The 14,502-nt window shown below is 36.8% G+C and overlaps 1 protein-coding gene across 14 annotated transcripts in view; it reads right to left on the reverse strand.

The window, feature by feature from the left end:
• The window catches only part of STAT4 (signal transducer and activator of transcription 4), a 114,195-nt gene that overhangs the window by 32,510 nt on the left and 67,183 nt on the right, over positions 1-14,502 (reverse strand). For 13 of the 14 annotated variants that reach the window (XM_042949500.1, XM_042949491.1, XM_042949489.1 and 10 more), the window contains 3 exons: positions 5,183-5,281; positions 2,958-3,050; positions 2,004-2,082 (listed from right to left, as the gene is read on the reverse strand). In XM_042949500.1, coding sequence (XP_042805434.1) covers positions 2,004-2,082; positions 2,958-3,050; positions 5,183-5,281 — 271 coding nt within the window. Of the gene's footprint in view, positions 1-2,003; positions 2,083-2,957; positions 3,051-5,182; positions 5,282-10,848; positions 11,196-14,502 lie in introns of those variants that run through there. The other variant, XM_042949502.1, reaches the window with a different exon arrangement.

The raw sequence follows: 14,502 nt of genomic DNA on the forward strand, positions 1-14,502 counted from the left end.
CTCTGCGCTGACAGCTTGGAGACTGGAGCCTGCTTCGAATTTTGTGTCTCCCTCCCTCTCTGCCCTTCCCCTGCCCGCGCTTTCTCTCTCTCTCTTTCTCTCAAAAATAAATAAACATTAAAAAAAACCATTTCATTTCACTTATAATCAACAAAATGAATACTTGTTGATTTAAGTGATAGAATGATCAATTTGATTCTTCGTAATGCTCGTGAAGCACTGATAATATCAATATAACTCTAATTGTAATATGCTAAGATCAAAGCAATTCTATCGTTTAATGTATTTTGTTACATTCTACTTCTTTTTTAACAACTTTTTTTTAATTAAGTGGGCTTCATGCCCAACCTGGGGCTTGAACTCATGACTCTGACATCAACAGTCACATGCTCTACCTATTAAGCCACCCAGATGCCTCTACATTCTACTGCTTAAATTGGTGACTCACATATGAGATTTGGGATGAGACTCCATTCAATGGGCTGGAATGCTTGATTAAATTTGTATTTCTAAACCTTTTTAGGATCATGGACCCCTTTGATAATCTGATGAAATGCATGTTTGTGCCATTTTTTTCTGAAGGGAAAAATTATACATATAAGCAACTATGACTATTTTAAACATGACCTCATAGGAGCCAACACATCCTGAAGATGCCAGGAGAACACGTCACTTGTCACATATGCCAAACAAGATTCCTATCCGAATATCTTTGCTTTTAAATCTTAGATGACAGTTAAGCATTTGGTCACAGTCATCCATAGTTCCTTCCAGAAGTTTTAAGCTAACATCTCAGTAGTTAAAAATGCTTCAGTAAATAAAAGATTTCTATCCGATTTGTTTTGAAAAATTATTTGAAAATAATTTCAGAATTACAAAAGAGTTGCGACAATAGTACAATTTCCATCTGTTCTTTATCCAGCTCCCTCTAATATCTTACATAAGTGTAGTACAATTACCAAAGCCTGCAAATTGTTTGGTACATCCGATTAGCTAATCTAGACCTAATTGGAATTTCCTCAGTTGTCCCACTAATGGTAGCACGCTTCGAATGATCAATCCGTTGTTACTTGTAAATTTTAGACCTTATAAATATTCTCATTCTTTCATTGCTTTTTTCCCTTTCCATTTTTTAAAAAACATCTAATTGTAAACAAACTCGGTGTTTAATCACAGAGATAATCAAATAATTGCAGTGTTCTTACGTTCTGACATTCATACAATTATTGAAATTATGTCTTTGAAGATTTTTTATGATACAGGGAAATATTTAAATTAAAACTTCAGTTTAAAATGCAATACACAAAACTGTGTATTATTATTATTTTTGCAAATAAATAGATATGTATGTATTTGAATATATAGGGAAAAGGCTGGAAGGAAATATACTAACATTTTGACAGTGTTTATCTATAGATGGTGGAATTTTGTATGATCTTTAATTTTTTAATGCTTTTGTCTACTTCCCAAATTTCCTACAGTGAATCACATTTCTACTTACAATTAAAAACAAATTTTTTTTAAAGGAGGCTCTACGCCCTAGGTGGAGTTTGAACTCATGACCCTGAGATCAAGAGCCTCATGCTCTATTCACTCAGCCAGGCAGGCACCCTATATTTCTACTTACAACTTAAGAAATTGTATTTAAAACATTCATTTAGGGATGATATTAGTAATTTCCTGATAATGCTAGGAACTATTATTACTTTTCTTAGTTGTGATAATGATATTTTGATTCTGATTTCTCTTGAGCTGTATAATTTACTTTGAATTGGTTGGTATACACACACACACACACACACACACACAGACACTCACACACAGAGAAAGAGAAAGAGGGAAAAGGAGGAAGCAAAATACTCTCCTGCACTCTCTCTTCAAAACAAAAACAAAAGCACTTCACTCAGGGAAGTAGATCAATTTATCAATTTTGTCAGTAAAGAAGTCCTAGTCATGTTGTCTTTATGTCCCTAGGTCGAACTATAGACAAAATAAAAACTTACCCATTGTCTGAATTGTTTTATACCTGTAGTCAAATTCATCTTGCAGGTCTTCTAAATATTTGGTGTCTTGTTCTGTCATCTTTTTACAAAAGAAAACATAGTCTGTTGTTACATGTAAGCACATCAGGGAAGTATCATCATCAGTATTTCAAAATACACTATTTGGGGCTTCAGTCATGTCCTAGACGAAGTGTGTACAATCTACATTTCTAAAGAGCTAATTCCCATGAAGTTTGAATAGCACTGGAAGAACCAGACAAAATGTTCTCTTCATTTTTTCTTCCTGATTGTTTGAAAATCTTTCAGCATCTTGCCTTTTATCTCTCAGTTCCAAATGATGCTACTAATAACTTTTTTTTTTATTATTGGAGAATATGGATACCTTTTCCCTTTTAGTTCCCTACAACTCTGCGCTAATGTATCAGTTATCTTTTCACTGAAAGGCTCTATTCTAATCTGCTGTACTTTATGACAATTCAGCCTACAGTCCCTCTCTGCTTCTTAGAAAAATATCTATGCTTCCTCTATGTCTCCTGTTTGTTTATGTTTCAAAATTTCACTTTGCTTTTCTCCAAACGTGGTGATATCTTTCTGCTCAGACATAATAGGTATTAAGTGCCAAGGTCTGGGCTAATGGCTTTCCTTACATCATCTCATTTGTCCTCACAACAAGCCCGTGGTGGTGGTTATCCTCACTTTTGCAGATGAAGATGCAGACATTACAGATGTGAAGGTTAGAGGCTTAGAATTTGGGGGGCGGGGAGCTCCAGTCTCCAGTAAATTGAAGTTGAAAAGTTTCCCCCAAAGAAATCTTTTCTAATATGAACATAGTGTGTGAGAGATAGTTATCTTATTGACAAGTTACCCTATGATTTCTGTATGTACTAGCTTTGGGCACATAAGAAAAAGAGGCACAGTTAGGGCCACCTTGCTAATTTTTCATGAAACACTCACCTGCACACTATTTTTAATGGCAGTCACTTTGTGCTCCACATTCCTCTGCCTTTCTGAAACTGAAGAACTTTGTAAGGATTTCTCCAAAGGTCCCTAGAAAAAAGATGTCTTGAACTTTCAGTGATGTGGATAAAACAAGTTTATAACAAATAACAAATGTAGCATATGTAGCATACTTTGAACTGAGGCTTGGATCAGTATGATACGGAACATTCTACAGCTATTAAAAAGCATGCTTTAGAAAAATATTTAATGACATTTAAAGTAGCACTAAGTTGTTAAGAAAAAGAGCAAATTATAAAAACACCATGTGTTTGTGATCTCTAGTTCTTATATATGTATATGTATGTAGAAATATATGGATATATGCATAGACATGTGAACTTAAGTACACACACTAAAATGTTATCAGTATATAAGTGAAGTTACAAATGATTTTATGGCTTAAACTTTTTTTCCTAACATTCTACAACAGACCTATTGTTACTTTCGAAATTCTATAAAATGAATACATGTAATTTAAAAATGAGTATAGTGGCTACGTTAAGTTGGACTTAAATTCAGAATTAGGGATGTTGAATCTGCTGGGATGAGATTTACTTTTACACCGGAACAAAAGGGAGCTCACTAAAGAATATCTGAAACTGTTAGCCTAGTTCAACAGAAAGGTGCTAACCAACTTTTCCAAGCACCATTTCTTGGCCATTCAAATAATCTAACATTGAGTGTTCCTCAGATATAAAGAAACTGAGTGCGTTCCTTTGGTATCAAAGTATACAGACACCCAGAGATGAGAGAACATCAGCAACCCGTTTACCTTATAGCTGGGCCAGGAGCTACGGTTAGAAAGGCTGATGACCTGACCAAGCAAATTGGGTGGAACCTCAAGTAGAGCCGATGCGGTTGGCTGGCAGTCAAGTGTTCTTTCAACTACACCACATTGTTCAGATTGGAAAATATTTATAAAGTTCCTTCTCTCTCATTTTGTCTTTAGTTATTTCTCTCTGTCTCGCACTCTCTCTCTGTCTATAGATCCATCCAGATATTTGTATATTGGTTTGAAGGTTTGAAATTTACAACAGTGCTTCTTTTATGGTAGCATGTGGTACCATGCTGTGGCATGCATCTGGGAGATTATTTGTAGCTTCTAATTTGACTGATATCTGACATTTGAAGAGAACAACACACACACACACACACACACACACACACACACACACTACAATGACTAGAGATAAGAGGGATATAGAAAAGCAGAGTTGAGGATATATAAGAATATCATATAATAGTAGTCATAGAAACTTAATTTTTACCCAATTATGAATCAAGCTATATTTACTTTAGCAGCACTATACTTTAGATTTTAAATTAAATAAAAATGATACTGCCCTTCTTCATCTAAGAAAGAAGAAATTGTTAAAATTTCATCCTTCTCCCAAAACAACCATAACCTGACAATAGTTAAATCTAAAAATTCTTAATAGTTCCAAAAAAAGATACTTTTCTTGGGCTTTTAAAAATAAATATAGTGGTGTGATTTACTAAATTATGGAGGATGTCATTTGGAAAACTGATTACTTACATATTCTTTCCTTTTTATAAGGATTAACTGAAAAAGTATTCCCAAGGGCTTCATTCTTTCCTCTATGAGTCTTGGTTGGGGGCTCTGAATTCATTCAGGACAGGGTGATAAAATAGAATCTCAAAAATGGCAGGTGCAAAGTACATTGAAACAATCCACAAGCAAGTATTTGTGGAGTTTCTAAAAGATAAAGTTTTTGCTTGTGGAGTAGTTTTGGACTTTTGGGGTAGGAAATTGGGAGATATAGAAGGTTTTGAGCAACATTAATCCCTAAGGATAAACACGCTGAGGGAAGCAAAATCCAAATGGTAGTTAGGAATTCAACCAGGAGATAGTTAACTATATTCCCCAACTGGTGTTTTAAGATCATGAATCAGAGGGTGACCAATGGAAACAGAGAAGAATGTATAGATAAGATTCCAGAAACAAACTCTAGACAGACGAGGTAATTATCTCAGTATGAAGGCAGGGACAAAGAACTACTCAAAAATGATCCTATGACCTTGATTCCAAGTGATTGGAAGGATGGTTGGCACCATTAGCATAGGTAGAAGGAGCTGGATGGGAAGAAGATAAGAATTTATCTGTTTCAGAAAAATTGAGTTCAAGGTGATAACAAGATCACAAGCTCAGAAAATATTACCTGAACGGGCATGTTGGCTGCAGCCAATATCCTCCTCTCTTCCCTTAAGCAGTTTGAAATGACCACAGCTACATGCATTGGATTTCCATGAAATTTTCCCTGAAAAAAGTGAGCAAAAACAACATAAAAGCTTAAATGTATACATCGTAAAGAAACATCACTACTTGCAAATCAAAAATAACCTTTCATTAAATATAGGAAATGACTTGGGATTTATTTCAACAATTTGCCCTAAAGCCACAGCAACTTATATTGTGAATGAAACTCCTATGTAGCATATTGCTGTGTCCTCAAAAATCATTTTTAATAATTAAAGAGTTCTTGAACACTTCTGTAGGAAAGGCTCTGAACGCACACTCAGGAGGTTCCGTTTATTTTATGTGTAAGATAAGTTTTAGGTAAAAGAGTTACTTTTTCGCAAATTATTATGAACCAGGTGGTCCCAGCTGTTCACTTGTTAACTCTGTACTTTATGGTATGCTTCAAGCATTCTTCGGTCCAAGCCTTTCATGTCGACTGGCTTATAACCGTGAGTTTACTAGAGTGGAACTATCACACATTTCAGCAATAATATGTTTTTTAAATATTTATTTATTTTGAGAAAGATAGATTTATTTTGAGAAAATATTTATTTATTTATTTTGAGAGTGAGAGCAAGGGAGGGGCAGAAAGAGACACAGAGAGGGAGAGCACTCTTGTACCGTCCATACCGAGCCCAACAGGGCGCTCTGTCTCACGAGCTGCAACATCATGACCTGAGCTGAAACCAAGAGCTGGATGCTTAACCAACCGAGCCACCCAGGCGCCCCTTAGCAGTAATACTTTTATCACACCTAAGCATATACTTTTTTATTACCTATGCAGACATTGGCAGCTGGCAGTCTGTGGGTTTAATTCAGCCACTAGGTATGTTGTGTAAGTTCAAATATTGTAATCCCTCCGGGGGAAATGTGTGCCAGATTGTCCACCACTGAGAAATCCAGGCACTGATTTACCTCACTTGCCAGGGCCCTGCAGGGGTCTGAGATGTCTTGATTTATAGAACTATCTGCAACAACACCATTATTTTAGGAGTGTTAAACTTCTTTGTTACGAGGACTTTTCCAAGCCAGGGTTAACAGGATGCTTAATAAATGTAGAAAAGTATTTAGTTTCCCTCCACCCTCCTCTCTGAAGGAGGTGATAATTATCTACGAAACGGTCAAAAGGTCAATAACAGAAAAAAAAAAACCAGAATAACGACCCATAAAGTGGAAAATTGGCGATTAATCAAAAGTAAGATTATGCAGATTGATAAACCAAAGGATCTTTCAAGGAAAGAAATGAGGTTGTAAACATTTTTATGACCTTCACTGCTGCCATAATTTTATTAGGTGATGCACATCAGTTGGGACTTTTATTTGTAAACCTAGGGTAAACACCAAGTTTCTGAGTTCCTGCTCTTCCATATTCTACAACCTGCAAAAACCTTTCTTCCCTCTTAAATCAGAAAGCTCCAAAAGAAAAAAAAAACAACAAAAATAAACTGACAACAGCCCATAAGGTAAAGAAATGAAAATGATTCTATTTCTTTAGCAAACATACCAAATTTCCCATTTCTGCATGCTGACAATTTCAGACAATCTCTAGTTAGAAATTTGCTCCTGTTGTTAATTTTCCTATTGATTTTTTTTCCAAATAACTCCTGTTCAACTTGCCAAGAAAGATAATGCTTTCTCATTGTGCCTTTAATTTTTAAATATTCTGGTTTTAAAAATAGAGGGCTTCTTCTTCTAGGGCTCATTTGGAGGCTCTGTTATTTATGTAAACTTGAAAACTCTTCCCAAGATCTGGAGTTCTGCTAAGACCCTGAGAATCACCATTATTTGTCTTTGTTTTTCTCACCCTTATGGGAGCTTTCCCGTGATCATTCAGATACTATCTTTCAACATTTCTCAGCTCTGTTGTGTACATTTTCATTTTCCTTTCCTGCTTGAACTATTTTACCTTCCCTTTCAGATTCAACTTCCCCTCACGTCTTACAAGGTTAAACTGTTTATTTTTCTCCCTTAGTTAAAGAGAGCACAGCATCACCATTGTTTTCATCTAGCCTATCTTTTCACTTTTCCTTCTGCATTTTTCTTTTTTTAATTTTTTTTTTTCAACGTTTTTTATTTACTTTTGGGACAGAGAGAGACAGAGCATGAACGGGGGAGGGGCAGAGAGAGAGGGAGACACAGAATCGGAAACAGGCTCCAGGCTCCGAGCCATCAGCCCAGAGCCTGACGTGGGGCTCGAACTCACGGACCAGACGGCGAGATCGTGACCTGGCTGAAGTCGGACGCTTAACCGACTGCGCCACCCAGGCGCCCCTCCTTCTGCATTTTTCTAACTTAGTCCTTCACTTAACTGTATGAGACAAAAACATCTCATGGAAAATTGATCACTACAGATTCAAAACCAAATTAGTGCTTTTTATTTTGGTAAATATCAATGATGTACTCCTGTTCATCTTTCAGTTACCACGTGTATGAACCTTAAAAAAAAAAGAAAAAAGAAAAGCAATCAAAACCGAAACCAAACGCAACCCAAACAAAACAAAATAAAAAACATCCCTGTGTTGGTGGGAGGAAGGAAGGAAGATAACGCCAGAGAGAGAAAACTGCCCATTTGCTGTTGGGTGTGTGTCTGTCTTATATATGGGTAGCACATTATCTTCTGCCCTGTGGCTGTGCTTTCATAAGTGCCAATGAATAGAAGTATTTATTTTGGTGAAATCAAACTTATTAGTTCTTCCCTTTATGATTAATGCTTTTTATGACTTAGGAAGTTTTTCCCTAACCTGAAGTCATGGAGGTTTTTTCCCTGTTACCTTTTTATCGTATTGTTTTTCACTGTAATTCTCTTGGAGCTTGTTAGTAATGAGAGGTCCTTTTCACATTTTTCTATGTGGGTACCCAGTTCTGACAATATTTACTGACTTCTTTCCTCCACTGTGCTCTGCTGGGTTGAGTCTCATACATCAAGTGTCCACATGCGGGTGGGTTTGCTTCTGGACTCCATTCCATCTAGGATTCTACCTATCTCTGTTTTATCAACCAGCTATCTTAATTACTAGAGCTTTATAATAAGTTTCGACGTCAAGCAAAATAGGTTTCTTTGCATTTCCATATAAATTTTAGAACCAGCTTGTCTGCCTGCAGTCACGCACATGATCATGTTGAGAATTTAAATGTTGCTAAATCTTTAGATACATTTGGGAAGCTTGGCATCTTTATAATTGTGTTCTAATCCATTTATTTAGGTCTTCTTTAATGTCTCTCCATTAAGCATTATAATTATCTATGGTGATCTTACACATTGTTTTGTTAGGTTTATTTCTATATAACTGGTATTTTTGATAATAGAATAAATTATATCTTTCTTTCCTAATTATTTTTGCTGGTATGTAGAAATATATTTGACTTTCATATATTGATTTTGAATCTAGCAACTTAGCAAAAACCTTATTGACTCTAATAATGTGTGTTATTTTTAACTTTTAATGTTTATTTATTTTTGAGAGAGAGACAGAGTGCGAGCAGGAGAGGGGCAGAGAGACAGGGAGACACAGAATCGGAAGTAGGTTCCAAGCTCTGAGCTGTCAGCACAGAACCAGACGCGGGGCTCAAACTCACAAACCGTGAGATCATGACCTGAGCCTAAGTCTGACACTTAACTGACTTGGTCACCCAGGCACCCCTCTAATAATGTATTTTTAATATCTCTTAACAATTTCTAGCAATTGATCTGTAAACTCTCTCAGATTTTCTACATACACAAATCATATCTTATGTGAATGTTGATAACATTTTTCTCCCTTTTCTATCATTTAACTTCCATCAGGATTTTACCTTCATCCTACGTCTTGTTTAGAAATAAATGTTTTGGTTAATTTCCAAACATAGGGGTTTTCTACTTCTCTGGGTTTTTTTTTTCCCCGCTCATTTTTTATAGATTAAAAAATTCTAATCAGAGTAGATGTTCTGAGTGACTTTAACCACTTAAAATTTGCTGAGACTTGCTTTGTGGCCCAGCAGATGAACCTCCTGTAAGTGTCCCGTATGAGCTTGTGGGGAATGTGAAGTCTGCATGCAGTGCAAATGTCTTACACAGGCTCATTAGCCCAATGTGTGTCAGTTGTTTTGTTCAGATTTCTGCATCTCTGTTGATTTTTTTTCTGATTAATTTAACCAGTTATTGAAAGAGGCATGTTAAAATCTATCTTGTGGATTGTTCTCCCTAGGGTTCTCTCACACACATTCAGACGTATTATATACTAGTGAGTCAATCCTGCCATTTCTGTGAACTGAACTTTAATGATGCGTTTAGCTTTGAGGCAAAAATATAAACTATGACATAATGCTTTTTATCACTTGGAAATTTTATTTTATCCTTATTGAAAGAACTCTGGATTTATTTCTATAGAGATATAAATATTTAAAATCACATATCAGCACTGTGCATATATAAAAAGGGTATTACATGTGAAGTAAATTGGTTAATGTATTCCTAAAACTTCTTCACATACTTAGAATTCAAATTTTCTGAATCTCTTTTCAACTTAGTCCCATTGGCATTCATATTATTCCATAAAATAATGTCCTCTGGGACATCAGGAATGTTGGTGATGCAGCATTTCTTTAAAGTGTGCACAGCTACTGTCTCCATTCTGTAAGTTTTGATGCTAGCACTTTCTTGATCTTACCAGAAGGTCTGAATAGAAAACCTTCAAACAAGAACCAGGACTCACATTCCTTCTGCAAATGGTCCTTAAATCGTTTGTTGACTGAAACATTGTGGGGTTGTAGCGGCCTGGTCATGCCATCTTTATTAACAACCATATCACTATGCTTTTAGGTGGAATTATTCTTTATTCAGAAACATGTCCATAAAATCATTGAGGACAAGAATATATAGTAGGTTCCTGGATGTCTATTCCAGAAGCCTACTAAGCAGTCCTCTATCAGCTGGACTTTCATCTATATTTTTTTGGTCCACTCAATAATATCTTTTTGTTCCTTCTTTCAAGATTTTATTTAAATTCAAGTTAGTTAAATATAGAGTATAGTGGTTTCAGGAGTAGAATTTAGGGGTTCATCACTGACCTATAACACCCAGGGCTCATCACAACAAGTACCCTCCTTAATGCCCATCCCAATAATGTCTTTGAAGAAGTTCTTATTCTTAGACATTGTTTAAATTAAATTAAATACGGCAGTAACTTCAGCAATTGGCAGGTATAAGATTACAGTGACACACTGCTTGTCATAATCCAAACTCATACTCTTGATCCCTTTTGCACTGACAGTGTAATTTTAAGTCTCATCAAAGAAAACAAATTCCCCATCCCAGGCATTACCTATTTGATTAAACACGTATTGAACTTTTTCCCCAATGGCATCATGCTGGAAGTTAAGTGCATTGTGTTCCAAATCAGCAGGAAGTTTCTGATAAATAGATACTATGCATCTTAAAGATTGTTCCATGCAATGCATGATTTGTTTACTCTAGTTTGCTATTGCACTGGTATTTCATTCCTCTATTGTGAGGAATTTGGCAATTTCTCTTCCCACTGTTGCTTTGTGTATGATAGGCAGTCCTTTTGCACGAATCTCAAAAACAAAATGTAACACAACTTCTTTTACCTGTGTGCATCTTCCTTTGGTTCATCCTGTAAAGCACTTTACTGTTACTTTCCATGGAAATATGGAATTTAGGATCATCCATCCAGTGACAAATAATTTGCTTAACAAATATCACATTTATACCCTGCTGACTTGTTCCCAACCCATTTTGCATAAATGATAGCTATTTGTTTCAATCCTAAATCAGTATTATACTGATGACGCTTTAAGCAGCAATTAAACTCAACATATGCTATGCCAACAGTGCACATAATTCAACTGAAGTGACAACAACGCGAATAGCTATGACCGAGTTTCATATCACAGGCAATGACAATGACATTGTGTTTGCCACCTGACAACCGTAATTAAGAGATGCTACTGATTATAAGATGCATTTTCATTTCAGAGATTAAAATGCTGAAAAAAGGTATTTTAGGATTAATGAATATGCTGTTTTATTCTTTTTGCTACTTTATGCCAAATTCTTTGGCTTTCCTTCAAATTCCTCTTCTCCAGCCCTTCCATTTAATTTCTAATTTTGACTTGTCACTTAAAAGTGACTAGTTAATCTGCTTGTTTTCTCCCAAATGGTCCAAGGAGTACCACAATCAGAGGTAAAGGATATGAGAAGTCTTGCTCAAAATAATCTCCTCCATTCAGGTGGCACAGAATCTGAGATTTCACAACTAGACATTCATTCACTCCTTTGAGTTCTTTCTCCAAGGATCCCCTTTAAAATGCAAACACATGAGGAAGAGTTAACACTACATTTAATTAATTGCCTCTGCATTGTGAAAGAAGAATCGGATATTGTTTTCTGGCTGCAGTCAATGACTTGGCAACTACAGGATGAAAATAATGAGTCTCAGGTCAAATAAAGGGGGAAATTTCATGGGAGCCTGGAAAGAGGGAGGCAGTAGGAACGAAAGGGGATGTAGGATTCTGAAGAAACATGTAATCAACAACTGTCTGAGCCTGGGTTCCTCCAAAAGCTAACCCTGCAATAAGAATTTGAGTGCAAAATGTATAATTGAGAGTTGATCCCCAAAAACAGTTATGGGAGGGGGATAAGTGAGACAAAGAAAAGGTATCCAGTAAACCAGGTGTTATCAAGCCATTGGCTAAGATGGGTTAGGAACCAGTGGAGAGAGCAGGTGACAGAGCTATCTACCCAAGGGCTTTGGGAACTGGAGCATTTTTACACCAACTCTTATCTTCATTAGCCCTGAAGCAAAAAGAAAAAAAATATATATGTGTATATATACAGATGCTAGCACTTATCACTCCACTAGATTGAACTGAAATGATGGGGCCCAAGGGGATATGGGTAGGGCACCCCTTGGTTCTGCTATACCAGCTCTTCTTCTAACCTCAATTAGAGAAATTTTGACTTCTCATTGTTTTTAACTACCTATAACCATACTGCACTCAAATGTTGATATTTCCTCTTTTATGGTATCTCTGGGATATGAAGCAGTTGTCTCCAATTATGGAGTCAAATGTTTTCATTCACACTTTTATTGGCAATCTGCAATCTACTGCACACTTCTGGTTGCCAATGAGCTCTTTCCCCTTTTATCATCCCAAATAGTGCTCTTAAATCATTTTTATCCTTGCCTCTTACCAGTGCCAAACACAGTGGCCTGTTTCTACTTGACAACATGTTCTCAGCTTCAGCCTTTTCCTATTTCCTTCTCTTTGTTCTGGGCACATGATTTTTCTTAATAGCTTCTACCTAGTATTTTCTCACTAGAATCATAAGAACATGTCTATGGCAGAAAAATCCCAATCAATTTGAAGAGCTGACTTAGTTGTCTTAAGGCTGATTAAGATGTAGAAGGATCACTCTAATAGATTTAAAAAGCAGTTATCTTCCAGGATAATTAAAACAACCATGAGATACCACTACAGAGCTATTGGAAAGGTTAAATCCAAAACACAGACCACACCAAATACTGAAGAGGATGTGGCACAACAGGAACTTTCAAATGGTACAGCTACTTTGGAAGATAGTTTGGCAGCTTCTTACAAAGTTAAACATACTCCCACCATATGATCCAGCAATCATCCTCCTATTTACCCAAATGAATTAAAAACTTAGGCTCACACAATGTGGAGGATAAGATTAGGAATTGCCTGGGCTTACACCAATGGGTTAACAACGCATAAAGAAATACAAAGCCATAAAATGTTCACACCCGAGTTTGGGTAAACCAGATTGGCACCCAAGAATATGGGGGTGCAAAGGCACCCCAAGAATAGGGAGGCACAAAGACACCCCGAAATAGAGAGGGGGTGAAGAGCCCCAGAATAGACAGGGAGAGGCAAAGGCCTAAAGTAGGAATGGTGCAAAAGTACCAAATACATAGGTATATGAAATAAACAAGATTAGATATTCAGGGTGGAAGCACCCCCAATTTAGTACTGTAGCAGAAAGCTACTTTCACAGGAGAATAGGGCCAGGTTAGGTAAATTGGTGAATTGGACTATGGACAGCTGTGCTGCAGGCAAGCAGCCCAGAGCGAAGATGGTTAAAAAAAGAAAAGGTGCCTTATTAACCCTGAGGTTACTCTCCCTATCTGTCTCATCCCCTAGGCTAGCTAAGATAAACAGAGGTGCTGCCTCATGTCCTCTGTAAACAACATTACTCCCCAACTGCCTGGCGCCCAGATTTTGTTTTGTATTGACCCAAACCCCAAACACTGTATGTCTTCAAAACCCTCCTCTTCCTTCATGCCACCAAGTTAATGTTCACAGTTTCTTTGTCTCTTTGTGCATGCCCATCACATTTGTAAGCCTTCTGATCTGAATAAATATGGGGCAAGGACCCTTATTCAGGGCTCTTGTCTTTTCCCAGACATTAGTCATCTCTCGCTTTCAATCCTGCATCCCGCTCTCTTGCTAGACAAGAGAGAACTTTAGACCCAGAGTCTACGACAACACAAAAGCCATGATACGATGGGGTGTCTGGGTGGCTCAGTCAGTTAAACCTCCCACTTCCGCTCAGGTCATGATCTCATGGCTCATGGGTTCGAGCGCTGAGTCAGGCTCTGTGCAGACAGCTCAGAGCCTGGAGCCTGCTTCAGGTTTATGTTTCCCTCTCTCTCTCTGCCTCTCCCCTATTCGGACTCTGTCTGTCTCTCTCTCAAAAATAAATAAACATTGAGAAAATAATTTTTAAAAAATTTTAAAAAAGCCAGGATATGAATGTTTATAGCAACTTTATTCAAATTATCAAAACTTGGAAGCAACTGAGACGTCTTTCAGTAGGTGAATGGATAAACATAATGTGGTACATCTATACGATAGAATATTATTCAGTGATAAAATGAAATGAGGTATCAAGTTATGCAAAGAGAAAACTTAAAGCCATTGCTAAATGAAATAAGCCAATATAAAAAGGCTAGGTACTGTAAGGCAAAACTATGGAGACAGTAAAAGAATCAGTGTTTGCTAGGTGTTGCGGGGGTAGGAAGGGAGGGAGGGAGGAATGAAGAACAGATGGAACACAGGATTTTTAGGGTGGTGAAACTTTTCTGTATGAGACTGTAATGGTGGCTACATGATATTATGTGTTTATCAAAATTCACAGAACTATGGAACACAAAGAATGAATCCTAAAATAAACTATAGACTTTCTTTAATAGTAATGTATTACTGATTCATCAGTTG

Source organism: Panthera leo, chromosome C1 (genome assembly GCF_018350215.1).
Source record: "Panthera leo isolate Ple1 chromosome C1, P.leo_Ple1_pat1.1, whole genome shotgun sequence".
NCBI lineage: Eukaryota > Metazoa > Chordata > Mammalia > Carnivora > Felidae > Panthera > Panthera leo.